This window comes from Sturnus vulgaris, chromosome 4 (assembly GCF_052056855.1).
Source record: "Sturnus vulgaris isolate bStuVul1 chromosome 4, bStuVul1.hap1, whole genome shotgun sequence".
Lineage (NCBI taxonomy): Eukaryota > Metazoa > Chordata > Aves > Passeriformes > Sturnidae > Sturnus > Sturnus vulgaris.
In genome coordinates, this window is record NC_142246.1 from 1,960,208 (window position 1) to 1,983,548 (window position 23,341).

Consider the following 23,341-nt stretch of genomic DNA (forward strand, 5'->3'; position numbering starts at 1 on the left):
CTATGCAGCTCCCCATGGCCATGGCCAACCCCATCCCTGTGTGGGGACAGTCCTGGCAGTACCATGACCCAGAGGGTGGCAGTGTGGGGGGCTGTGGCATGTGCCACCCCTGGGGCCACTCAAACAGCCTCATCTGCCTTTCCACAGAACTTCTACAAGGAGATTGACCGCCAGGCCATGTACATCAGGTGAGCACAGCCCTGGCAGCACCAGCAGCACCTGGGGTGGGGGGTCCTGAGCATTCCCAGCAGGATGGGGCTGGCAGAGTGGCCTGAGGGGCAGGGTGATGGTGCCCTGTGCCCAAACTATGTGAACTGTTGTGCCCCACACGTGGGACTGTCACTCCCCACACACAGTTCTGTCACTCCCAGGTACCTGTACAAGCTGAAGGACCTGCACATCAGCTACGAGAACTACACAGAGGGAGCCTACACGCTGCTGCTGCACGCCCGGCTGCTCACGGTGGGCACGGGGCATGCGGGGGGGGCTGTGAGGAGTGGGCTTGGTGTGACAGGTCCCCTCTCCCTTGTGCAGTGGTCAGAGGAGTCGAATGCAGCCCCTGTGCCAGGCCCACACAGCATCCACCTGCACACTCAGCGCCAGCTGAAGGAGGCTCTGTACAACCAGATCATCGAGTACTTCGACCAGGGCAAGGTGAGTGTGGCCACCTGCCCTTACAGACTCTGCAGCCTCTGAAACCCCGCAACTGGAGGGAGCTGGGCTGGCTTAGGGCAAGCCTGGCCCCCTTGTCACTACTTCCTGCTGTTCCAAGCTGCCAGACCCCATTGTCAGCACAGCCCCTCACTCCCCACTGCTGTAGAAGGGCTGGAGCTGCCCTGCAATGAGCCTGGGCTGGGTGATTCACCCCACAGCCACTGTCCTTCATCCCATCCCTATCCCATTCTGTCCCATGGCATCCCAGTGCAGTCCTTGTGCTGCCAGGGGCTGGCAGCTCGGACATCTCAGGACAAAAGCTTGACGGGGTGGGCTGGGGGGATCCAGGGCTGGAGGTGGTGGGAAGCCAAGTCCTTCTGCTGCCCCACTGGACCAGCAGTCCCCACAGGAGAGCCCTCTCCCCCTTCTCACAGGGGACAGGGTGGTCTCTGCTGGAAGTCCCTGGTCCCCCTTCCCCAGTTCACCCTGCACTGGGGGGCCCTGTCCTGGCCCCTCTCTTCTCCAGATGTGGGAAGAGGCCATCCACATCTGCAAGGAGCTGGCAGAGCAGTACGAGAGCCACCTGTTTGACTACGAAATGCTGAGTGACATCCTGGTGGGTGCCTGGCTGGGCTGGGGCTGCTGCTGGCAGGGCAGGATGGTGGGGATGAGCTGGGGGGGATGGGGGGCCCCATCCTGCCCTCATCCTACCCCTGTCCTCTGCAGCAACGAGAAGCCAAGTTCTATGAGAAGATCCTGAAGGTGCTGCGGCCCAGCCCAGACTATTTTGCCGTGGGGTACTACGGGCAGGGCTTCCCCACCTTCCTGCGGGTAAGCAGAACCAAGAGCAACTCCACAGCTGCCACCTCAATACCCAAGGAAAGCCACTCCTCGCTGGTCTGGAGCTGTGGACCACAACTCGCAGAGTGTCATCATCCAGCCTATTCCTTACCCAGCATCCATGTCTGTCCTGGAGATGGATGTGTGTCCTGGGGGCAAGGTCAGATGGTTTGCACAAGTACAGTCACTCTCCTCCCATCTGCCCATGCTGCCACGCCCTCGAAGAAGCCACCAAATTTGTCAGGCAGGATTTGTCCTTAGTGACATTGCTTGGCTGCCACCAATCCTGATTCTCCATGTGCCTTCTTTTTTCCTCTAGCTCCTCGGTTTGGGGCGATATTTTTTTTCTAGAGGGGGTTGTCTTCTGCTTGGCAGGGGGCTCAGCCTTTTCAGCACCAGCACCTCAGTGCTCTGGGGCTTGCTGGCCCTGCTCTGTGGCACAGGGATGAGCTGTCACCTTCCTACCCTGCAGAACAAGGTCTTCATCTACCGGGGCAAGGAGTATGAGCGGCGTGAGGACTTTGAGATGCGGCTGCTGAGCCCCTTCCCCAATGCTGAGAAGCTGAAGAGCACATCTCCCCCTGGCCAGGCCATCACCGACTCCCCAGGGCAGTGTATCCTCTGTGCACAGGGATGGGAGGGTGGCTTGGTCTCTGTCCATCACTCTCCACGTGGGAATTCTTAAATACCTCTGTCTACCCCTGGGGTTCACCCCTCAGGGCTCTGAAGCCCCTCTCCCCAGCATCCCTGTCCTCCAGTGTGTGCCCATGGCTCCTTCACTCCCACAGACATCCAGTGCTTCACCGTGCAGCCGGCAGAGGAAGCCAAGATCCGCCTCAAGGGCCGGAGCATCCCTGAGCAGATCACCAAGTGAGTGTCCAGCACAGGGAGCCCCTGCTCTGCTCTGGGTGGGTGGGTGGGACACGGTGGGGATCCTCTTTCATCTCTGCCCCTTTCCTCCCCGCAGCTTCTACAAAGCCAACCACATCCAGCGGTTCAGCTATTCACGGCCTTTCAAGAGGGGCCCGAACGATCCCGACAATGAATTTGCAGTGAGTGCTGGGAGGAGCTGCCAGGACCCTCAGCTGGGAGGGACAGGAGAGCCGAGGGGGGTTACAAGGAGCTGAAGGTCCAGGAGAGAGACAGGAGATTCCTGGTCCTGGGATGGGGAAGGTGGTGGTCCTGTGCCCATGGAGGTGGGAGCTCCCCATGCCATGGGGCAGCCAGGGATGATGGGAGAAGGATGGGAAGCAGTGACTGCTGCTCTTCCCACAGAACATGTGGATTGAACGGACAACCTTCAGAACAGCCTATCCCCTGCCTGGCATCCTGCGCTGGTTTGTTGTCACCTCCACTGAAACGGTGAGGAAGGGGCTGGGGGGGCAGCAGGGCCCTCCCAGGATCCTGTCAGGAGCTCAAGATGGGGCATGGGGAGCGTGTCCTGCCTGTGCCCTGCTCCAGGGGCAGCAGGGACAGTGTGTGAGGAGCAGCAGAGGCGCTGGAGGGGTGTCAGCAGCTGCTGCCACGGCTCTGTGCGTGGGCTTTGTTCCTCTGTCAGAGGCGGGTGCTCGGCCAGCATCCAGGGAGCCTCAGGAGCCATGGCAGTGGAGATGTGATATGTCCTGGTGGGCTGTCACAGCATGCTGCAGGCACAGGATGTATGGCTGCATGAGTGCTGCACGTGTGTCTGCTGTGGTGCTCAGGCTGTGCACCCTTCTGTGCTGCACCCCCAAAGTGGCACCAGTGCTTAGCCAGGTTTCCTGTAGCCTCACTGGAGCCTCGGTGCCCATGGGACTGTGCTGGGAGCAGGGACCAGCATGGCCAGCATGAGCTCTCCCTCAGCCCCAGGCACCTGAGGGGTCTGAGGGGCTTCGTGGGGTGAGATGTGCAGCCCCAGGGGTCCCTCCTGCTGGGCTAGGGAAAGCCCACCCTGCCAGCCTTAAGGAGGAGGGGCAGGTGACTGTGCCAGCAAGTGTTGACCCCTCCCTGTGCACAGATCATCATCTCCCCTCTGGAAAACGCCATTGAGACCATGATGAAAACAAACGAGAAAATAATGAGTGAGATCAACAGGCACCAGAATGACCCCAGCCTGCCCATCAACCCTCTCTCCATGCTGCTCAATGGCATCGTGGACCCTGCAGTCATGGGTGGCTTTGCCAAGTATGAGAAGGTGAGGACACGCAGGGGCTGCGTTGGGGCCAGCACCACTCTACCATCCCCAGTAGTGAGACTGAGGAGTGTCGTTGCAGGCTTTTTTCCAGGAGCCCTACATGCAGGAGCACCCTGAGGATGCAGGGAACATCGAGAAGCTGAAGGACCTGATCGCCTGGCAGGTACCAGGTGCAGCATCCCTCTGACAGGGACAGCTGCCCCTGGTGTGCGCTGTCCCTCCCCATCCCAGGGAGTCCCACGAGTCCCCGTTGTCCCACAGATCCCACTGCTGGCAGAGGGCATCCGGATCCATGGGCAGAAGGTGACAGACGACCTGCGGCCCTTCCACGAGCGCATGGAGCAGTGCTTTGAGCAGCTGCGGGCCAAGGTGGAGAGTCAGTACGGGGTGCGTGAGATGGTGAGTGCCACGGTGGGCATGGGCACGGCTGGGGGTCACAGGCAGTGCCTGGCACCATGGGGGTGACACTGGGCAAGCCAATGGAGGTGTGGGGCAGCAGGGAGCAGCTGGCTGAGGCCACAGCTGGGGCAGGAACAGGGTGAGGAGCACTAAGTGTGGGGATGTCAGGGTTCCTGCCTGCACCAGGAGGGGGCACAGCACTGCTGGGGGTGGCTGGCACTGGCACAGAAGCAGGACTGATGGCCCTGGCTGAGCCCAGGGAAGGACTGGGGGTGGTTCTACCCTCTCATCCCTCCTGGCTGTTTCTCAGATGTTCTTTGAGGACCGGCGGAGTGGCCGACCCCGGTCCATAGCCTGGGTACCTGACTGGGACCAGCTGAGCCACGCTAGAGCCAGGCAAGTGCTGCACTGGGGAGTGCTGGTTGTCCCCTCTCATCCCCTCAGCCCTCCCTGCTGAGCCTTCCTCACTCTGGCCCCGGAGCTTTCCTCCCACCTCCCCAGTCCTCTGCCCTTCTACCTTCCCTTTATGCCAAGTGCATCTCAGGGGTCTGTCCTGCCAGGTGGTCCTGTCCCTATGGGGGGCATGGAGGAGAGATACCCCATACCTCCCTAGGCTCACCTGGACACTGCTGTCACCTGAGCCATCCCCTCTAGTGCCCCAAACCTCCCCTGCTGAGCTCTGCCGTAGATGGTGCCTGGCTGAGTGCAGCTGCTCTCAGTGATGCTCCAGCTGGTCCATGGCATAGCCCTGCTCCTCCTTCCCCTGCTGCCCCTCACCTGTCCCAGTCACCCCACAGCATGGAAGCACCTCCGACCCCAAAGCCTGCCCTCCGCCCCTCTGAGAGTGAGGACCACAGGAACGAGCGCAGGGAGAACCGCGCCAGCTCCATCTTTGGGCCCCGGCGGCAGGAACCACGCCAGTCCGTGTCGGAGCTGCCAGAACCCAAGGTGATGCTCAGCACAGCCCTGGTGCTTCCCTGCTCGCACTCCCCTGGGCGTCCTGCTGTACCCAGAGCCCCTGGCCCTGCCTGCAGCTCCAGCCCTCAGTGTGGATGGGATCCCTCGAGAGGCTAGTGGCAGCTCCTGCTGTAGGTAGGGCAGGAGGGCACAAGGCTGGACGCTCAGGGCTGCAGGGGCTACCATCCAGCCTGGCTTTCCAAGGTGCTGAGCCTTCCTTCTGTGCCCTAGGATGAGAAGTGGAGACTCTCCTGCAACATGAGTGAGAGCAGCCTGAGCACTGATGGGAAACAGCCCCCGGCAAGCCGAGCTGCTGCCGGTGCTCAGCCCAGCGCTGCAGGTACAACCTGCCAGGCCACCTTCCTGACAGTGCCTGTAGCCCCACGAGCAGGGCTGTGCCCTCCCACACCACTCCCAGCACAGGTCCCCTCACCCCCTTGTGGTGGCACAGAGTGGGAGCACAGGCACATCCCCTGCTGAACACTCGCTGTGGGGATGCAGCCATAGATCCTGGACCTTGTGCCACTGGGTCTTGTTTCTGGTAGGAGTCAGGCCCCTGCTCCTGGCTGGGCTCACGTCCCATGGCACCTCTGTCCCCTCTGCCCAGCACTGCCACACTCCCGTAGGCAGGAGCGCTGGCCCTGACAGCCCTGGGCACAGTGATGGGCCCTATGCACCCCCAGGCTGGCTGAGCCTCCATCCCACCTCTCCTGCCTGCACAGGCTCATGTCTGTCTCCCACCGGCTTTGGAGGCCGCGTGAGAAGCGCCAGCAAGCTCCCACCACTGCCCCGCAAGTTCAGCGCTGCGGTGTACGAGACATTCCTGGAGCAGAGCGATGCTGCAGCAGGAGGGAAGGTACTGCAGGGGAGCCACTGGCTGGCCCTGGCCCCCAGCCCCACCACCCCTCACATCCCTCTCTGTTTGCAGGCATCCACATCCCCGACAGTGGACGGGAACAGAAACCTCAAGTCACCGCCACTGCCACCACCCAAGTCCAAGCGACTGTCACAGCTCTGACACCACCTGCAGCTGCACTGTCTGCAGGGGCCACCCCTGCCCAGAGTGCCCAGCCAGCTGCTGGACCCACAGCCCTGCTTGATTCTCACCTGCTGGAGCACCTCTTGACACCCAGAGCATCCCACATGGCCATGGGACTCCCTGTGTGTGTACCGGACACTGCCACCCCGTGTCCTGCCAGCTCTGGCTATTGCCATCCTCCACGTGTTCCCTGGGACCCACCTGGCTCTGGATGCTTCCTATGCCATGCTGAGATCACACACATGCAGCCCCTCCCAGCAATGAGGACACCCCTCTGTCCACCTGAGCTGCCCACAGACTGTGCCAGTGGCAGGGAGCCAGTGACTTCCCCAGTGACATTTCTGCATGATTCCTGCTCCCCTCAGTGACTTTCCCAGTGGCGTTTCTGCATGATTCTTGCTCCCCACTCGTGGGACAGCTCCCATCCCTTGGCTGCCCACCACATCCTGCAGCACCAGGACACATTCCTGGCCCGGACTGCACAGGAGCCAGCCAGGTATGCACACGGGCCCTGGCAGCCTCAAGCTCTGCAGTGCCACCTCCCCTGCCCACACCTGCACCACGCAGGTGTCACTGCCCTGACTGGCCATGCCACGCTCAGCTCCTGCCTCTGCACTGCAGCCACGGCTAATAAAGGACAAATGCATCAACTGGGCACCTGTGGGGGGCTGAGCACCCGTGTGAGCCCCATCACCCACTCCTGCTTGCCCAAAGTTCCCCAGGGGCTCATCCCCAGCTGGCACCACCCCAAAGCACAGGGACTTGCCCTCCTGCTGCAGGGAGGTGCCCCAGCGAGCCAAATGGTCACTTCCCAGCCAGGCTGTGCTGGCCAGACAGAAGGAGGGGACTCACTGCTCAGCCCCTGAGCTGACAAAGGGCTCTTTATTCAGGTGGGCTCAGTTTTATTTACAAACTGTTACAGGGGGATCTGGACCCGTAACCAGGGGCTGGGGAGGGCAGGGGCTGCCTGCAGCTGGGAGCTGCCATCAGTGGGTTCCGATCTACGGGAGAGAGTGGGATCAGCTCCCGAGGCAAGGGCTGAGGGAGAGGCATGGGGAGAAGGCCCCATAAACAGGAGGCCTGGGAGCGGTCAGGCTGCACTGGGGCCGGGCTCTCCCCGCATTCCCAACGGAGCAGCGGGTGCTGCCTGCCCAGTTCCTCACAGAGGGTTGGCCGAAGAGGCTGCCAGGCGCTTCCCAATGTAGATCCTGGATTGGAAAGAGTGACTGTGAGGCATTGGTATAGGGTGCTGGGCCCCAGCAAGCCAGGAACAAGGGGAGATGGCAGCAGACCACTGCAGCTGCTGGGAGCAGTGGTACGTGACAGCACCCAAGGATGAGCAGCCCCAATGCAGGAGTGTTCTCTCCTCCCCCAGCGCCATGGTGAGACCCACAGACACTCACCCCAGCCCCAGGGTCAGCAGGTGGCTGAGCAGGAGCGAGGGGATGAAGAGCAGCAGCAGCTCTGAACTGAAAAGTCTCTTCTTCCTCCCCACTGCACCTTCCTGCAGGCTCCACAGCACTGGCTGGGGGGAGCACACAAAGGCAAATTCCCTGGAGAAAGTTCATGGTTAACAAGGACACAGGGACAGCAGGATGGGGGCCAGCAGAATGTGCTGGTGAGGGACACAGGACTTACTTTGGAGACAGGTACCGAGGGCAGCGGGTACAGGCCCAGCCCAGGGACGCTGTCAGGCGTCGCTGCCTCCACTTGGCTTCCTCTGGCACATCCCACTGGAAGGAGACACAGGGCAGGTCAGAGCAGGGCCTGGGGGCACAGCAGGGTGTGGTGGGAGCAGCTCCCTCACCTGCCGGGGGTGGGGGCAGCCGGGTGGGGGCTGGCTGTGGGCAGGCAGCACCTCACTCTCCCCTGGCTGATCACTCCCATGGCTGGCTCCGTCGTCATCCCAGGCTGGGGATCCCAGCACGAGCAGGGCCCTGCAAACAGAAACCCTCAGTTACTGAGCCCAGCCTGTGGCTCTCAGTGCCAGCCACAGCTCAGCAGGGCTCTGGAGCCTGGCTCCCCCTCAGGACTCACCCGTCACTGCTCTCTGTCTCCAGCTGGGCCTCCAGCAGCATCTGCTCCACGTCGGCGTGGCAGGAGAACGGCGAAGGTGCCAGATCGGGCTCAGGGCAGCCTGGGCCACACCGCAGCTCCACCCAGGAGCCTGAAGGGGCTGTCAGCCCCTGCGCTGCTCCAAGCCCACCCGTGTACCCCATCCCATCCCGGCCAGGAGCCCTCTCCGGCACACCCCACACCCCTGCCTGCAGACTGCAGGAACACCAAGTGCAGTCTCCGACCCGGGACCTGCATCTGCTTCTGCCCCCACCCTCGAGGTGCTCATCACCCCCCTGATGCCCCCACTGACCCAACCCCTGGTGTACACCAGCCTGCCCGGGATCCCCGTGCTCCCCGGTCCCTGGCGCACGTTAGCCTCCCCAGAAACCCCTCCTGGGCTTCCCACTGACCCACTCCCCATCCCCAGTGCACATCAACCACCCGGGACTCCCGGTTACCCAGACCCCCACGTGTGCACGTTAACCCCTTGATCCCCGGGCTCCCCCCCACTGTCCCAAACGCCGCGGTGCCCTGGCCCGCCCGGATCTCCCATTGTCCCGAACCCCCCGATTCCCCGGCGCGCCCGGGTGTCCCATCGCCCCGATCCCGCCCCGGTGCCCCGGTTCCCCCCGGACCGTCGTCGCCGGCTCCCGCCATGGCCCCGCGGGTGCTCCGCGCGCAGCCCCCGCCGCTGACAGTCACGTGACGCCCGCGAGCCCCCATGTAAATAAAACCACCGGCACCGGCCGCCGGTCTCTTAAAGGGGCGCTGGCTCCGCCCGCTGGGGCCCGCGAGCCGCAGCTCGCCCGGCCGCGGGGGCGGCGGCCCCGCCGCGTTGCCTCTTTAAGCGGCGCCTACGTGCGGCGCGCGAGCAGGCGTCGGCTGCGGCGCGTGCAGACCCGCACGGAGCCGGCCCGGCCCCGCCCCCCGCCCCTTTCCCCACACTGGCCCCGCCCCTCGCCCCGGTGCCCGCACAGCCCGAGCCGCGCCGGACGCTGCCGCCGTTTATTTCCGCCGCCAGGGGGCGCGCCCGCCCCGCCCGTCCCGTCCCGTCCGCGCGGGGCCCGCGCGCTCCCGGTGCCACCGGCCCGGCCCGGCCCGGTCCAGTCCGGCTCGGGGCTCCGGTCAGGGGTTGCCACCGGCCCGGTCCGACCCGGTCAGGGGCTGCCGCCGGCCCTTGCCGCGCCGTGCTTCTCAGCGAAGCGCCTGCGGGAGAGAGGGCCCTCAGACACCGCGGGGCTGGGACCACCCGAGCGGCCTCCCGCGAACCCAGCCCGGGATCGATCGCCTGTGTGGCCACGAAGCAGCGCCGAGGGACCGGGAACCGGGGAAACCCTAGGGCCGGGCACTCCCTGGCTGCACGCTAGCTCTGATCAGACCCATTTCATTCCAAGTTCGCCTGGAGCCCAGGGAAACGGGTGACAGCAGCAGGAACTGCTCTGAAAGGGCCACAGGGGAGTTACAGTCCCTGCTGGGGACAATCCTGATGGAGCATGGACCAAGCGAGGGCAGTGAGGAGCTGCAGAGTCCCGCAGGACCACCCACGGGAGTCCCTGTGCCCCAGCAGATCCCAGACAGTTTCCCAACAGGATGGTTCCCTCGGCACCACCCCAGCCATCCTGTGCCCAACAAACCCGGGCACATTCAACTTCCCCTCAGACACATCCTCAATTTTCTATATCTTCCTCAACCAAGACCCACGCACCAGAACTGGCTTCTTGTGCCAGGATTTGCCTCATGAAAATCCTGTACAGAGATCAAACTCGCTCCCTGTGCCCTCACACCAAGGAGGATTGGTACTGGTGCCAAACAGGAATGTCCTGCCCACACCGAGGGTGCCACGGTGGGACCCCAGAGAAACCCAGTCCCACGGGGGCTCCTGTTAGCCAAGAGTTACACTGGAGAGCCCAGTGTCTGGGATCTGGGGGCTTGGGCAGGGGGAGATTTTGTGTGGCCCTGGCACGGGGAGGTGTGGGGGGCTCTCACCTCCTGGCATAGTCGTACAAGGCTCGTTTCCTCTCCTGCAAGGACAGGTGACGCTCCACGGGGGACTTTGCAAACTGCTTTGTAGCCGGCTAGAAGAGACAGGAGACAGATAAAGCCTCCTTGGTGGCTCTGGAAGGACCTGGCATGCCAGGCTGGTGCTCCATGCCCCTGGCTAGTCCTGAACACGAGCCACCAGAGCAGGCAGACACAACCCCAAAGTACCTTGGAAGAAGGCGCAGCCACAGAGCCCTGGATGCCAGAAGCAGCTGCAGCCTGGGAGGTAGACGGGGCAGGCAGGTCTCCAGCCTCTTTACTCTCAGGGAAGAAGGGAACTCTCCCCTCCAGCAAGTTGGCAATGGTGGTGTCCACACAGTTGGTTTGGACTGTGGGGACAAAGGGACCCGTTAGAGATCAGGACACTCCAAACTGGCTGCCAATGTGTTCCAGTGCAGTGGGGACAAGGTTTTTTCTTTCAGACCACATCCCTGCTGCCAGCCCAGTCCCTGCTCACCCAAGTCTGTCCTGATGACGTCCAAGGGCACGTGAGGCAGCACCTCCTTGACCTGCTGTGCCATGGCCACGACCCGCACGTCCTCGGGAGCACCCCCAGGCAGGCTGGGGGGCACCCTGGGCCGGGCTGCTGGGCTCTGGCTCAAGGCTGCAGGAGAAAGGACAGTGGGCACAGGGTGAGGGGCTGTCTGTCACTGAGAGCAGACAGAGACCCCACAAAAGCAGAGCCCAGGCTGAGGTTCTGTAACCAGGACCCTCACCTGGGGCAAAGGGCAGCCGTGCCGTGTGCCTCAGCCTCTTCATGTGCTCGGTCCTGTCGGCAGCGGTGATCCGTGTGGATACCACACCCAGCTCCATGGCCAAGAGCTGCAGAACGCAGAGGAGTCACACACAAAAATACACAACACAAACAGCCCAGGCAGCCCCTCCACACTGGGGAGCGTGTCAGGGTACATGGAGCCACGGCGAGGGCAAGAGAGCCTCTGGGATGCATTTCAGTGTTGCAGAGAGCACAGAAAGGACCAGGAATAGCAATATCATCTTGCCAAACAGGCTGACAAGGAGATATGAGGTGTCTGGAGCTGTGAAGTACCCAGCACACATGGGCAGAGTGAAGAAACAACTGCTTTGTTTGATTTGTGGCATTATAAAAAGGGGGCGAAAGGTCTGAACTTCGACAACTGCAGAAAGGCTCAATGTGGGGTGGCAAATCGATCACGAAATAACTGAGTTCTTGCAAGCGGCAATAAATATGTACCAGAGCTCCCATCACACAAACACATCCAGAAATGCCCTCTGCAACTCTGCCTGCACCCTGCTCTCCTCTGTGCCCACCCCAAAGTGCAGCAGTCCTACACATCCCTCTCCCTCCCAAACCACCTTCCTACCTCCTGAACTCGGAGCGCAAAGTCCTCAACCTGCTCGTCCGCTCGTCTGGGGACAGACGGCATCCACCTGAGTGGGGACAAGAGCACATGGAGCCAGCCCAGCAGGGAGCAGCCCCTGGGGACACCCTGCCAGGGACAGCCATGCCATCCACACCTTCATGCTCCCTGCTCATCCCGCAGGAGCACCAAACCCCAACACCCACTCCCAAATCCAGGGCATGGCACAAGACAGAACTGGCTCATTGGAGCTCTGTTATCCCTCAAGTGTAACACGGGGGATCTGCAGTTCCCAAAAAGGCCTTAACGAGGATCCTTGGCCATTTACATGGAAGTAGAAAACAGGTCACCCAGAATTCAGACAGATAGAACGAGGGAAAGGCTTTCCTTTGCTGACATACACCAAGCCCTACATTGGATTCCCAGTCCCTTCCACTGCCCTCATTACAGCAAAGCTACTCAGCCAGCCTGGCCTCAGTCAGGCCCTGGGCAGGGGTCTGGACCACCCCTGCACCATCCCCCTGGACCATCCCACTCCCAGGGGATCGTAGGGACAGACAGAAACACTGGGGGTGAGCACTGCTGGGCTCAGCAGCCCTGGAGAGCATCACTGCAGACCAGCCTCAAAAATACACCTGGAAACCTGAACTCCTGGAGAGATGAGACTCCTTTGTTTCCCCAACAAGGACCAGAAGCTCTCTCCACATCAGAAGCTGGTCCAGGAGCTGGACATGGCCAGGCTCAAATGGTGCTGAGCCCAGCCCTGCTGAGGCACCCTGGAATGGAGCTGTCACTGCCACAGTGACACCACGGCCCTGCCCACCCTCAACCCTGCCCCAAACGGAAGAGAGAGACGTAGTACCTTACTTGATAAACTGTGAAGGGAACAAAGAAGGTCCAGAGCAGCTCTGTGATCCAGGAGGAGTCAGCCACGCTCTGGGGAAGAGAGTACAGTGAGATCCCACCCATGGAACAGGAGCTGGTCCAGCTTCCACTGGGGAAGGAGGTGAGCAGAGCACACCTGAGTCGTGGCTGCAGGATTGGGAAAGTGAGAACAGCAAAGCCAGTGCAAGTAGGACAAGCCCCAGGGCAGCTTCACCCTCATTAGTCATCACCGGTTTTCACTGCTCCCAGTAAAAACTTTCCTCCCACTGAGACAGCAGCAAGACTTTCCCTTACTATCCCCATAATCCCTACTGGTCTGTGCCTTCAGAAAGCTACAAAAATGCCTGAAAATCTACAAATGCTTCCTCAGAGCCATGAACAATCCTCCCTCATTCTGGTGGCAACAGTCTCTCTGTGATGTCCCAACTCCTGCAAGCTCTCCCAGAGAACAGGACAAGAAGAAACAGCCTCAGGTTGTGCAAGACGTTGAATATTGGGAAAATTCCTCCTTGACAGGGCTGTCCAGCTCTGGCACAGTTACACAGGGCAGGGGGAAGTCCCCATCTCTGGGGGGATTTAACAGCCCTGTGGACGTGGCACTTGGGGACATGGTCAGTGGTAGCCTTGCTTGGGGAATGGCTGGACCCCACAGGCTCAGAGGGACTTTCCAACCCAAACGATTCTGTGATTCTCAGACAGGCTCATGCCTGGTTTATCCCACAGCCTGGGAAGAGGAGCTGTACATGAGGAAAGCCCCAAAAGCCCAGCCACGAGGAGAACAGAGAATCCTCTGGATAAAGAGGACCTCAGAACCCTAAACCCAAATGCCTGGAGTGATGCCCACAGCCAGATTTCAATTACACTGCCTGTGCCACAGAACACCCTCCTACATTACACGATAGGAAAACTTTCTATAAAACACCAATTTCAAAATATTATTATCTCCAATCCTTCCAGTTTCTGATGATTTAAAATCGCCCCAGAAATCCACCGGGATTTACTCAGCCAATGTGCAGGAAGCACAAAGTCCTGCTCAGACTCTAGTGGTAAAATCTGAGTGAAGTGACTGTAACCAGCACCTCCACACAGACCTGCTGTTCTCCCTGACATGCACGAGGGAAGGGATGCACATACAGACACACAGCTTGTCACATCCCAGAATTTCTCAAAGGAACTAAACTCATAAAAGCAGAGGCTATTCCTTATAAACTGTCCAGAACAGAAAAACTCTCCCATTTCTCTGGAGGAGTCATTCAAAACATAACTTATCCTCATTGCTAGAAAACTGTATCTTTGCCCATGCTTGTAGCCCGCCTCAATTTTGTCTCAGCTTCCCTGGCCTGGCAGGGGTTAACAAAGCTCTGCCAAATATTCCTGCAGTTCCCATCCCTGCACACATCCAGGTGACTCCTCACCCTGCCAAGAGTTCCTTTGCTGTGTCTCACAGAAACACCAGACCCACAACTGGCAGCCATGACTAGCAGCTCTCTGTGGTCATCAGATCATAAATAATAAATATCAAAAATAAGAAGTTCACCAAAGCCTCGTTGAGAGCAGTTTCCCTGCAATGCCTTTGGCAACGGGGCCATTGCCCTGGTGAACTTTATCCCTTGTGTGGGGCTGTTCCTGCACCATGTCCTGTGTCTGTGCCTGGGGCACCAGCTCAGGAACCTCCAGAGCCCTGTGTGACCTTTGGCACAAGGACTGACTATAGCTGGTCTTTCACAGCAAGGAACTCACTGCACTGGCCATGGAAGCCAGAGGCACAGTGACAGCCAGCTGGGCAACCAAACATCTGTCAGACTGGCCAATGTAAGCAGCAGAGTCCTGACTGGCCAAGTTCCTGGGAAAGGCACTGGCAACAGTGTTAGCCCTGAGCAGCTGATTCCAGGGTGCCAGGACTTGAGGCCACACCACAGGCTCCAAGGCAGGAGCAGAAGGACCTTGTCCCACACCTTGTCCCTGTGCCCAGCACTCACCACAGCCACCAACGGCCTCCGGACCTGCAGGGCAACGGGCTGGACCTCATCCAGGATGGAGAAGGGCCAGGAGCTGGAAGAGAGGAATTCTGCAGTGAATGATCCCGAAGTCACCTCGAGCCATTTTATCACAATACACCAGAGTCATTCCCAGCCACCCTGCTGCAGGAATTCTCATTCCCTCACCTGAAGCGGAGCAGCCCAGCCCTGCCGTTGGTGGCTGCCTCCTCTGGGAACAGCAGCAGGGGTGGGTTCCCTTGCTGGGCCGAGTATTCCTTCAGGGAATCCACCAGCTCTGCACGGCTGCCAGTCACTCCCAGCTCCATGAATCCCCGGGACCAGCAGATGAACCCTGGGGCACCACTCAGAGCAGGCTGCAGGGAGAAGACGAGTGAGGAGGAAACACAGCCCTGCCCACCCTTCCAGGCTCTCCTGCCCCTCCAGGCCCACCTTCCCAGGTGACAGAGGTGACAAAGTTCCTGTTCATTAGCAAAAACCCCTCTGGGACTGAGAGTTGACAGAACATGTTACTGCCAGGCCTCAGCCCCTGCTCCAGCCCCAATTCCACAGGAAATGGATTCCAAATCATCAGTGCAGACTGTGCCCTGCCTGCCGGACACATGCACTACCAGCTGCCTGTGTCCCCAGTGTTCTCTCCAGCAGACCCTGACACACTTGGCAGGACACACACAGCTTCCAGGAGTCCCCCCTCTCCAGGCCAAGGGTAAATCAATGGCTGTGCAGGACACAGGAGCCACACAGAGCCTGCTGACTCAGGAACTCCACACACAAAGAATTTTACAGGAGAGTAGAGACAGACCAGAAATACCCAAGCACCACTGACATGCAGCTCCCTCAGCACCCTCCATGCACCCCCCAAAACTGCCCACCTAGTGCTGGGGAAAGCCCCACAACCCGCCCTGCTCCCTTATCCAAAAGGCCAGAGAAGGAAGCAGCTGCTGGGATCTGTCGACTCTTCCACTAAAATCAATCCCCGTTGTAAAACTCCTGCTGCTCCTCACCCTGTTCCACTTTTTCATGCAGAGCCCAAGAAACAGAAAACACCTTAAGGTTAACACCCTGAGTTAATAAATCAGATCTGGAGATGAAATCTTCCAGAAACTGAACAGAGTCTAGAGGGAAGCTGGAGAGGGAATCTGCGTCAGAAACTGGAGCAACAAGACAAGGATTAATGGGTATAACTGAAAGAGAAATTTAGGCTGGATATTAGGAGGAAATTTTTTGGGTGTGAGGTTGCCCCTGGATGCCTGGAAGTGTCCAAGGCCAGGATAAACGGGCTGGTAGAAGGTATCCCTGCCCATGACAAGGGGTGGCACTGAGTGGGCTTTAAGCTGCCTTTCACTTTGACCACTGCAACACCGAATCGGGCAGAGCTGCCCGTGCCCCGCCCTCGGGGAGGAGCCCCGGCCGTGCCCTCACCGTGTTGCAGGAGGTGAGCAGGCTGACGACATTGTGGTCGAAGGGGGTGACGTGGTTGGCAATGAAGACCCTGGCGCCAGCCCCGCGCAGCCGAGGGTCGCTCTGTCGCACCAGCAACCCCAGCACGGAGCACATCACACGGACAATGAACCTGCCAGGGGAACAAGGATCTTCCTCAAGTCCTGCCGCCCGAACCACTGCTAGGTGACAAGTCCAACAGGCAAGGACACAGGAATTCTGGCGGCTGCACAAACGACACTGGGACCAAATGGAAATAACACGTCTGGAGCAGGACTGGGATGAAGGCAGCAGGTGCCCACAGAACACCTGAGCAACACAGCAGGCTGATCAACGTGCTCCAGACCAGTCCCTGAGCCCTCCAGAAGTGGCTGCCAGCTCCGGGCTTGACAGACGAAGCACCTCCAAGGCTCCTGAAGATAAGGAGTCCCGAAGGCTCAGCTCCCCACAGATCCTTCCCTGAGCCAAGCCGCCACACCCAGGGGCCGGGGCGGCCCTGACACCCCACACCCACTCTGGGCAGCAGCCGGAGCCCCCCCGAGGTCACGCACCGGCGCACGACGCTGTCGGGCAGGGCGCAGCTGACCAGGAACACGTGGACGCCGATGAAGACGCGCAGGACGAGCAGGCAGAGCCCCACGGGGGCGTAGAGCAGCAGGGCCAGGAGCAGGAACCCATCGGTCGGGAACCTGCAGGGGCAGAGAGCGGCCGGCGCCACCTGAGCATGGCCAAGATGATCCCCAGGACCCACCCTACGGCCGCCGCTCCGCGTGGTTCCCCCAACGAGTCTCCAAACCCACTTCGGGCACACCCCGGACCCTCTCCGGTCCCCTCACAGGTCACCCCGACCTTCCCCGCGGGGATTCCGTGAGACACCCCCGTCCTCCGCTGGCCCCGCGACCCCCGCCCAGGGTTCCCGCAGTTCTCCCGCGGCTCCCCCGGGAGTCCCCACCGCACGGGCCCCGGGCGGGCGCTCACCGGTGCGCGTCGAAGAGCCGCTCGGGGCCCGGGGCCGCGGCCGGCTCCATCCCCGCCGTGCCGGCGCCTCACAGCCACCCCGCACCCGCCGCCATCTTGCCCGCGGCCGCGCGTCCGGCCCGCGCGGGGCACGCTGGGAGTGCGCCGCCTTCCTGGTCCGCACCGCGCCGCGGCAGCACTCTCGCCCGACCGCGGCCCTCGGCAGCTCTGGCGGACTCGGTGGGCGGCTCTGACAATGGGGCTGCCCTGATCCGCTGCCGCGCTGGTTATCCTGCTGACGGCGGGAACCTAGTTCCCAGCGGGACTACAATTCCCGGCGTACCCCGCGGCAGAACGCGCTTCTGGCAGGTCCCACCTCGGAACTACAGCTCCCGGCGTGCTCCGCGGTGGAGGACAGCTTCGAGCAGACCCCGCCTCAGCACTACAACTCCCTTAGTGCCCCGCAGCCCGGCTCCGCCCCGGCGGGGCGCGGTTTCCCCTCGGCAGCATGGCGGCAGCGGCGCGGAAGGTGCGGATCCGGTGGATCCCGGTGCCACCAGCTGTACAAGGCTGGTGTCGAGCACTGACCGGGACCGCTGAGCCGCCGCTGCCTCCTCCCCCTCCTCCTCCTTCCCATACTCCGCCGCCCTCTGCCGGGGGCCGGTCTCTGGTGGCGGCGGCGGTGGGCGCCGGGGCAGCGGCGCTGGTGCTGCTGTGGGCCCGGGAGCGCCGCCGGCCCCCGCTGAGCGCCGCCGTGCCCGCCCCGCCGCCCACCCCTCCGCCCACCTCCCCCCGCGCCGCCTTCAACTTCATCGCCGACGTGGTGGAGAAAACGGCGCCCGCGCTGGTCTACGTGGAGATCGTGGGCAGGTACCGGCACCGGGAGGTCTCCGGGAAGGATTTCCTTCCTCTTTGCGCAGTATGGACCCGGCACCTCCGGAAGGCTTCCACAAGTGCCTCGGGAGGGACTGACACGCGGCTGCCACACGTCCCTGCCGCTTCCATGTCCTCCGGGGCTGTCTGGTGAAGTTGCCTTCCAGGCTGCCTCGTTACTCTGCCTGGGAGCAGCACTTGGCATTTCCCTTTGTGCTCTCTAATTAGTGTTCTCACCATCCAGTTCCTCCGGCCTCTCGGAAAGCCTCTGTGCAGCAGCTCTGCCCTCCAGCTGGGTGACTGCTGCTTCCAGCTTGGTGTCACCTGCGTGCAGTGTCACCTTCTCTGCCTCACAGTGTAAGGAGGCATCATCTAGTGCTGCTCCTTCTCTGGGTTCCTGACCTGCACTGGCAATATTTCACCACCAGCTGGGCTTTGGCCTTGCTGGTCTATCCGATTTTCCATTTACTTCACCTGACTACTAGCAGAGGTTGAGATAATTGACCAGGGCCTAGAGTTGTGAGTCTGCTCCTGCTGTCAGGAAACGTTTCTGTGGCCTCTAAGATGTTTGTTACTTGCTCCAAGGTTGGGCTCCCTGTGTTCTGCACAGGTCACAGCCCCTCCTGCTCCTGCTTGCCTCTATTCCTGATAGCATTATACCTTTGTGTCTGTGCATGAGCTCTGGACTCCTGCTGCATTCCTGCAGATTCCCTGCAGACTGTTGGGACAGGGAAAGATTCCCTCATTGTGCTGCTGCTGCTTCTGCTTCCCAGCCCTGTCCCTTCACCCCTCCTGACCCGTGCCCTCCTTGCAGGCACCCCTTCCTGGGCCGGGAGGTGCCCATCTCCAATGGTTCGGGTTTCCTGGTGTCCCCGGATGGGCTGATCGTCACCAACGCGCACGTGGTGGCGAACCGGCGGCGCGTGCGGGTGAAGCTGGCGAGCGGCGAGATGTACGACGCCGTGGTGCAGGACGTGGACCAGGTGGCAGACATTGCCACCATCAAGATCAAGCCCAAGGTGCGTGTCGCAGCTGTGGGGACGCAAGTGGGGACGTCCCCTGTGTCCTGCTTTGTCCCGCTGACCGTCTCGCTCCCCACAGCACCCGCTGCCCACGCTGCCGCTGGGCCGCTCGGCCGAGGTGAGGCAGGGGGAGTTTGTGGTGGCCATGGGCAGCCCCTTTGCCCTGCAGAATACCATCACCTCGGGCATCGTCAGCTCGGCGCAGCGCGGCAGCCGCGAGCTGGGCCTGGCTGCCACCGACATGGAGTACATCCAGACCGACGCTGCCATCGATGTAAGGGGCGTGGGGACGTGGGAGGGAGGAGGGGCTCACATGGAGCATGGGGGGTTTGGCTGGTCACCCTGGGATTGGCCTCAGGGTGAGGCTCTCGTGGTCTGCTCACACTCTCTCTCCTCTGCTGCAGTTTGGGAACTCTGGGGGCCCTCTCGTCAACCTGGTGAGTCCTGCTGCTTGTCCCCTTGCTGGCCGGGGCAGGGATATGCTGTGTGCTCCGTGCCCCTCTGTGGGAGTGCTTGTGGGTGCTGAGAGGCTTCCTGGAGGGAGAGGAGGGCTAAGCCTGGCATGAAAACCCTGTGCAGTATCTGAGGCAGCTGGAGCTGATGGGGCTCTGGTGGAGACGAGGTCTGGCTGGGCAGGGCAGAGCCAGGAACTGTATGGACTCATCCCCTGGGTCCTGCCCTGCCTCAGCAATGTTGGGACAGCAGCCTGGGAAGGGGTGGGCACACAGGTGGGACCCCTGGCTGGTGCAGTAGTTCCCCTGCTCTCGACAGTGATCCAGTCTGGGTATCCCAGTGCCCTTTCCCTGCAGGATGGTGAGGTGATTGGTGTGAACACCATGAAGGTGACATCAGGCATCTCCTTTGCCATCCCCTCCGACCGGCTGCGGAAGTTCCTGCAGAAGGAGGAGCAGCGCAAGAGTGAGTGGGGACCTCCCTGCTCGGGTGCTCGGGGAGGAGGATGAGGGAGGGAAACTTTGCCACAGCTTCTTCCTGAGAACGGCAAGGAGAGCAGAAGTCTTTGGGGGTCTCATCTGGTGCCACAGGAAAACTGCTGCTGCTGCCTTGCCCTGTCTGGTTCTCCTGTGACACTGGAATTCTCTATCAGAAATCTGACAAACCAGGGCAGGCAAGTCACGGTGCAAAACGCAGCACCTGGAATATTCCCGCTGGTGCTGGGAACTGGACTGAGCTGTTGTGGGGATTTGGAATGGCTCTGGATGCTGCCTGCCCTGAGGGCTGTAAGGGCTCAGCCCAGCATTGTTCTGAGCACAACTCTGTTTTCCAGCCGTGACATTCCATGTCCTTTCCTCCCATAGGCTCTTGGTTTGGCAATGCAGAGACGAAGCGCCGCTACATTGGGGTGATGATGCTGACCCTCACTCCCAGGTACCTGTCCTGAGTTCAGGGGCCAGCAGACCAGTCCTGTTGGGGCAGGGATGTGATGGGATCTTCCCAACTAACTGAGGATGCCTGGTTTGGGGAGGATTGTCTCCACTGCTTAAGCTTTCACTCTCATATCTCTTTGTGCTTGTGTTGTGGTTAGATTCCTGGCTGGCTCAGGGGTAAATTGGGAACTTGCAAGTTTCTACAATAGTAGCAGACTCTGTGAGCAGATAAAAAGTGCTGTCCCTGACAGGAGGGTGGAGCCAGGTGGGGGTCAGGCTCTGCTCCCAGGAACAAGGGACAGGACAAGGAAACTGCCTCAGGTTGTGCCTCAGGAGGTTGAGGTTGGATATTGGGAAAATTCCTTCTTGGAAAGGACTGTCCAGCCTTGGCACATCTGCCTAGGGCAATGGTGGAGTCCCCATCCTTGGGGGGATTTAACAGCTGTGTGAATGTGGCACTTGGGGACATGGTCAGTGGTGGCCTTGGCAGAGCTGAGGGAGTGGTTGGACTTGATCCTGAAAGTCTTTTCCAACCCAAACAATTCTGGGAAGTGCCCATGTCAGCAAGCAGGAGCTGTGCTCTCACCTCTGCGAGCACTTCTCAAGGACAACACCTGCTCTGGTTCTTTGGCTCTTGCAGCCACATTTAAAGGACCTTCAGCTGCCTCGTGGGGCTGGTGTTGTGCCATGCTGGGCAAACACCTTTTGGGGCTGTGCTCTGCCCTCCTAAAGGTCTGGTGAGTTCCCCAATGCCCAGCAGATGGTGCTGGAACCCGGCAGAACCCGAGGGATGTGGGAGCCCAGCCCAGCCTCCTCCTGCTTCCCTGGCCAGGCTTACAGGGACCCGGTCAGTCAGGAAGCAGCGTGAAATTCCTCGGACGCGGCTCCTGGGACCCGGGTCCAGCTTCCACACAGCCCCTGAGCTGGTCCAGGGAAACCACCTGACTGCCAGGCTTGTTTGTGCCCAGCAGGAAGGGCTCCCAGCAAGGGATTACTCGCCTTGGAATCGGGTGACTGCCCTGAACACCCTGAACCTTTCCATCTGGAAACCTTTCCCTGGCACAGGAAGGAGAAGCTCCGTGTTGGGCACAGGCTCAGGCACAGACCCTGTTCTGTCTGTGGTGCCCAGACCAGATAAGAGGCAGTGAGCACAGGGACATATGAGAGTCCATAAGAAAACCCTTTTTTTGCTGTGAGGAGGGTGCTCAGAGCCTGGCACACATTGCCTGGAGATCCTCAAAACCCAGCTGGACACAGTCCAGGAGCAGCCTGCCCTGACTGAGCCTGCTGGGGGTCGGGTGAGATGAACTTGAGAGGCCTCTTCCCACCTTTGCTGTGTGAAATTGGGAAGGGATGGCAGCTTGCACTGGGCTGTGGGACAGCACAATAGAGTTCAGCACGGACCACAGCCTTGTGGGGAGCCCTGACTGACTGAGCAGGGACCTGACGGGAGCAGAGCTGGGCAGAGACTGAGTGTGTGGGTCTGCAGGGATTGGAGCTGATGCAGTGTTTGAGGGAAAAATGCTGTCACTCTGGAGAGATCTAGCTGGAGTGTTGCATCCACTTCTGGATTTCATTCAAGATGGGTGAGGAGCAGTTGGGGAGAGTCCAAAGAGGAGCTGTGAGATATGCAGTTTAAATTTGGTTAAGAAATCCTAAAATCTGTGGGAAAGTTGGAGAAACTATGATTGTTTAGTCTCTAAACTCAGGAGGAGAGCTCTGCTGACACGTCTGGCAGGAAGAGGGGCACAGCCTGTGTTGTGTGTCCTGCCCGCTTAGGGCAGAGAAGTGAAACTGCAGCAGGGGAGGGGCGGGTCTGACCCCGGGAAGGCTCATGTGACATGGGGATGTACATCACCACAGCTCTGATCCAGCTGCTCCACGGATTTCCAGCTCTCCCTGGTGCCTTTGGGATACTCATCTTCTTGTTTTAACAGGAGGATTACAGTGTTTGGGGCTGGCAGCTGTGGCTCCTGCTTAGCAGGGTGCAGGGACATAGGAGGGGAGGTTCTGTGCCTGGTCTCTAAGCCTGTGCCACTGCAGGGAGTGGAGTGGGAGCCCTGCTCTGCCTCCAGCTCCATCCCTGATGTCGATATTCACTTTGCAGCATCCTGGCAGAGCTGAAGCTGCGTGACCCCACATTTCCTGACATCTCCTATGGCGTGCTGATCCACAAGGTGATCATCGGCTCCCCAGCACACCAGTAAGTGCTGCCCTGTGCCTCAGGAGTGTGTGAGGGAGCAGCTGGGGGATGTGTTTTGCTCCAGAGCAGCAGGGCTTGGGCTTTGCAGCAGAAACCACCTGGTGACCTTTTCCCAGGCTGGGTGTCTTGCTGGCCAACTACCAGTGCAGCTCTACTGTGCCACAGCTCCTGCTGCTCTTGTAGGATGATGATGCTGAGTGTCTCCCTCACCTTTTGTCTGCTTCATCCATGTTCTCCCTGCAGGGCAGGGCTGAAGGCTGGGGATGTGGTGCTGGAGATCAACGGGACAGTGTCACGGCGTGCTGAGGATGTGTACGAGGCGGTGCGGACGCAGCAGAGCCTGGCCCTGCTGGTGAGGCGTGGCTACGACACCCTGCTCGTGAGCGTCGTCCCCGAGGTCACCGAGTAGCAGAGACCACCCGGCGCTGACCCAGAGCTGAGGGCAGGACTGAGATGTGTCCGTGCTGGCCAGGCAGAGACGGAGAGCTCGTGTAGGGCTGGAAGGGGCCAGGAGAGGGGCCTGTGTGTGGGTGACTTGTGCTGCAGCCGTTCCCCTCTGTACTCCAATAAAGCACTTTTCTAGCGGCCCCCAAGGCCAGGTCGCCTCCTTCCCATGGCAGCAGCAGTTGCCTGGTGAAGGCTGGGCTGTGTGGGACCCTGCTCCTCCTGGTACATGAGACCCTGCAGCTGAGGGGGAACTTGCTGTGCCTCCAGGGACCTTATCAGTGTTCATGGTGTCCTGCCACCTGTTTGGTACCCACCTGGGCTGGGATCTGACTGTACTTGGCAGGCAGCTGCTGAGCCATGGATTGTGTGGCCCCTCTGTGGGTGAGAGTGGCCCCAGAGCGGGTCTGGGACCGGCATTACCTCTCTGGAGTGCAGCAGTGCTGGTGTGCCATGGCCATCTGCTCACATCCCTTCTGCTGGGAGCTCTGTGACTGCTCCAAGCCTTGTGTCCACATCCCCTCCCATGCAGCAGCTTTCCAGGCCGTGATGAAATTGGTGTCAATGCTGTGATGGCCGGGGCAGCATCTCCTGGCCCTGATGTCCAGGAAGGCTGAGGACGGGAGCCGCAGCCG

The 23,341-nt window shown here is 60.7% G+C and overlaps 4 protein-coding genes across 7 annotated transcripts in view; 2 read left to right on the forward strand and 2 right to left on the reverse strand.

Annotated features, from left to right (window-relative positions):
* LOC106853112 (dedicator of cytokinesis protein 2-like) overlaps window positions 1-6,736 on the forward strand; it is a 45,197-nt gene extending 38,461 nt beyond the window's left edge. Inside the window, exons 37-53 of the mRNA XM_014876159.2 lie at window positions 148-188; window positions 372-462; window positions 535-654; window positions 1,181-1,270; window positions 1,381-1,485; window positions 1,967-2,108; window positions 2,283-2,364; window positions 2,462-2,546; window positions 2,770-2,856; window positions 3,491-3,667; window positions 3,747-3,830; window positions 3,929-4,066; window positions 4,377-4,466; window positions 4,853-5,014; window positions 5,255-5,363; window positions 5,746-5,879; window positions 5,952-6,736. Coding sequence (XP_014731645.2) covers window positions 148-188; window positions 372-462; window positions 535-654; window positions 1,181-1,270; window positions 1,381-1,485; window positions 1,967-2,108; window positions 2,283-2,364; window positions 2,462-2,546; window positions 2,770-2,856; window positions 3,491-3,667; window positions 3,747-3,830; window positions 3,929-4,066; window positions 4,377-4,466; window positions 4,853-5,014; window positions 5,255-5,363; window positions 5,746-5,879; window positions 5,952-6,041 — 1,827 coding nt within the window. The 3' untranslated portion in view covers window positions 6,042-6,736. The remainder of the gene's footprint in view (window positions 1-147; window positions 189-371; window positions 463-534; window positions 655-1,180; window positions 1,271-1,380; window positions 1,486-1,966; window positions 2,109-2,282; window positions 2,365-2,461; window positions 2,547-2,769; window positions 2,857-3,490; window positions 3,668-3,746; window positions 3,831-3,928; window positions 4,067-4,376; window positions 4,467-4,852; window positions 5,015-5,254; window positions 5,364-5,745; window positions 5,880-5,951) is intronic.
* A 189-nt stretch (window positions 6,737-6,925) lies between these two features.
* On the reverse strand, window positions 6,926-9,028 carry LOC106853113 (BCL2/adenovirus E1B 19 kDa protein-interacting protein 3-like). Of its 4 annotated transcripts, none has more exons than XM_088162945.1 (6): window positions 8,756-9,028; window positions 8,100-8,229; window positions 7,870-7,999; window positions 7,701-7,795; window positions 7,466-7,587; window positions 6,926-7,270 (listed from the first exon to the last, which is right to left on the reverse strand). In XM_088162945.1, the coding sequence occupies exons 1-5, from the start codon at window positions 8,841-8,843 to the stop codon at window positions 7,479-7,481; spliced, it is 552 nt and encodes a 183-aa protein (XP_088019071.1). In that variant the 5' UTR covers window positions 8,844-9,028; the 3' UTR covers window positions 6,926-7,270; window positions 7,466-7,478. The 4 variants fall into 4 exon arrangements, with proteins under 4 accessions (XP_088019071.1, XP_088019070.1, XP_088019069.1 ...); XM_088162944.1 differs by having other exon boundaries at window positions 7,466-7,615; window positions 7,921-7,999; window positions 8,756-8,978; XM_088162943.1 differs by having other exon boundaries at window positions 7,466-7,615; window positions 8,756-8,978.
* A 114-nt stretch (window positions 9,029-9,142) lies between these two features.
* On the reverse strand, window positions 9,143-16,941 carry AUP1 (AUP1 lipid droplet regulating VLDL assembly factor). Its single transcript, XM_014876216.2, has 12 exons — window positions 16,801-16,941; window positions 16,374-16,511; window positions 15,805-15,955; window positions 14,551-14,738; window positions 14,365-14,437; window positions 12,363-12,436; window positions 11,504-11,570; window positions 10,877-10,982; window positions 10,618-10,764; window positions 10,329-10,489; window positions 10,107-10,195; window positions 9,143-9,326 (listed from the first exon to the last, which is right to left on the reverse strand). The coding sequence occupies exons 1-12, from the start codon at window positions 16,848-16,850 to the stop codon at window positions 9,278-9,280; spliced, it is 1,293 nt and encodes a 430-aa protein (XP_014731702.2). The 5' UTR covers window positions 16,851-16,941; the 3' UTR covers window positions 9,143-9,277.
* Window positions 16,942-17,076: 135 nt separating this feature from the next.
* Window positions 17,077-22,849, forward strand: HTRA2 (HtrA serine peptidase 2). The gene is made up of 8 exons (XM_014876162.2): window positions 17,077-17,649; window positions 18,467-18,671; window positions 18,754-18,948; window positions 19,079-19,111; window positions 19,484-19,592; window positions 19,991-20,060; window positions 22,167-22,262; window positions 22,506-22,849. Exons 1-8 carry the CDS (start codon window positions 17,288-17,290, stop codon window positions 22,669-22,671), a joined length of 1,236 nt encoding a protein of 411 aa, XP_014731648.2. The 5' UTR covers window positions 17,077-17,287; the 3' UTR covers window positions 22,672-22,849.
* The last annotated feature ends 492 nt before the right edge of the window (window positions 22,850-23,341 follow it).

Bases quoted from the DNA above. Each gene is read 5' to 3' on its own strand.
- AUP1 (XM_014876216.2), bottom strand. From the start codon at position 16,850: ATGGAGCCGGCCGCGGCCCCGGGCCCCGAGCGGCTCTTCGACGCGCAC. The intron at 10,196-10,328 runs GTACTTTGGGGT...TGTCTCTTCTAG, and splicing joins TGGCTGCGCCTTCTTCCAAG to CCGGCTACAAAGCAGTTTGC. The intron at 9,327-10,106 runs GTGAGAGCCCCC...TCTCTCCCGCAG, and splicing joins TTGTACGACTATGCCAGGAG to GCGCTTCGCTGAGAAGCACG.
- HTRA2 (XM_014876162.2), top strand. From the start codon at position 17,288: ATGGCGGCAGCGGCGCGGAAGGTGCGGATCCGGTGGATCCCGGTGCCA. The intron at 19,112-19,483 runs GTGAGTCCTGCT...CTTTCCCTGCAG, and splicing joins GGGGCCCTCTCGTCAACCTG to GATGGTGAGGTGATTGGTGT. The intron at 19,593-19,990 runs GTGAGTGGGGAC...TTCCTCCCATAG, and splicing joins GAAGGAGGAGCAGCGCAAGA to GCTCTTGGTTTGGCAATGCA.
- LOC106853113 (XM_088162943.1), bottom strand. From the start codon at position 8,843: ATGGGGGCTCGCGGGCGTCACGTGACTGTCAGCGGCGGGGGCTGCGCG. The intron at 8,230-8,755 runs GTCCGGGGGGAA...CAGCCCCTTCAG, and splicing joins GGCGGGAGCCGGCGACGACG to GCTCCTGGGTGGAGCTGCGG. The intron at 7,796-7,869 runs GTGAGGGAGCTG...GTCTCCTTCCAG, and splicing joins GCTGCCCCCACCCCCGGCAG to TGGGATGTGCCAGAGGAAGC.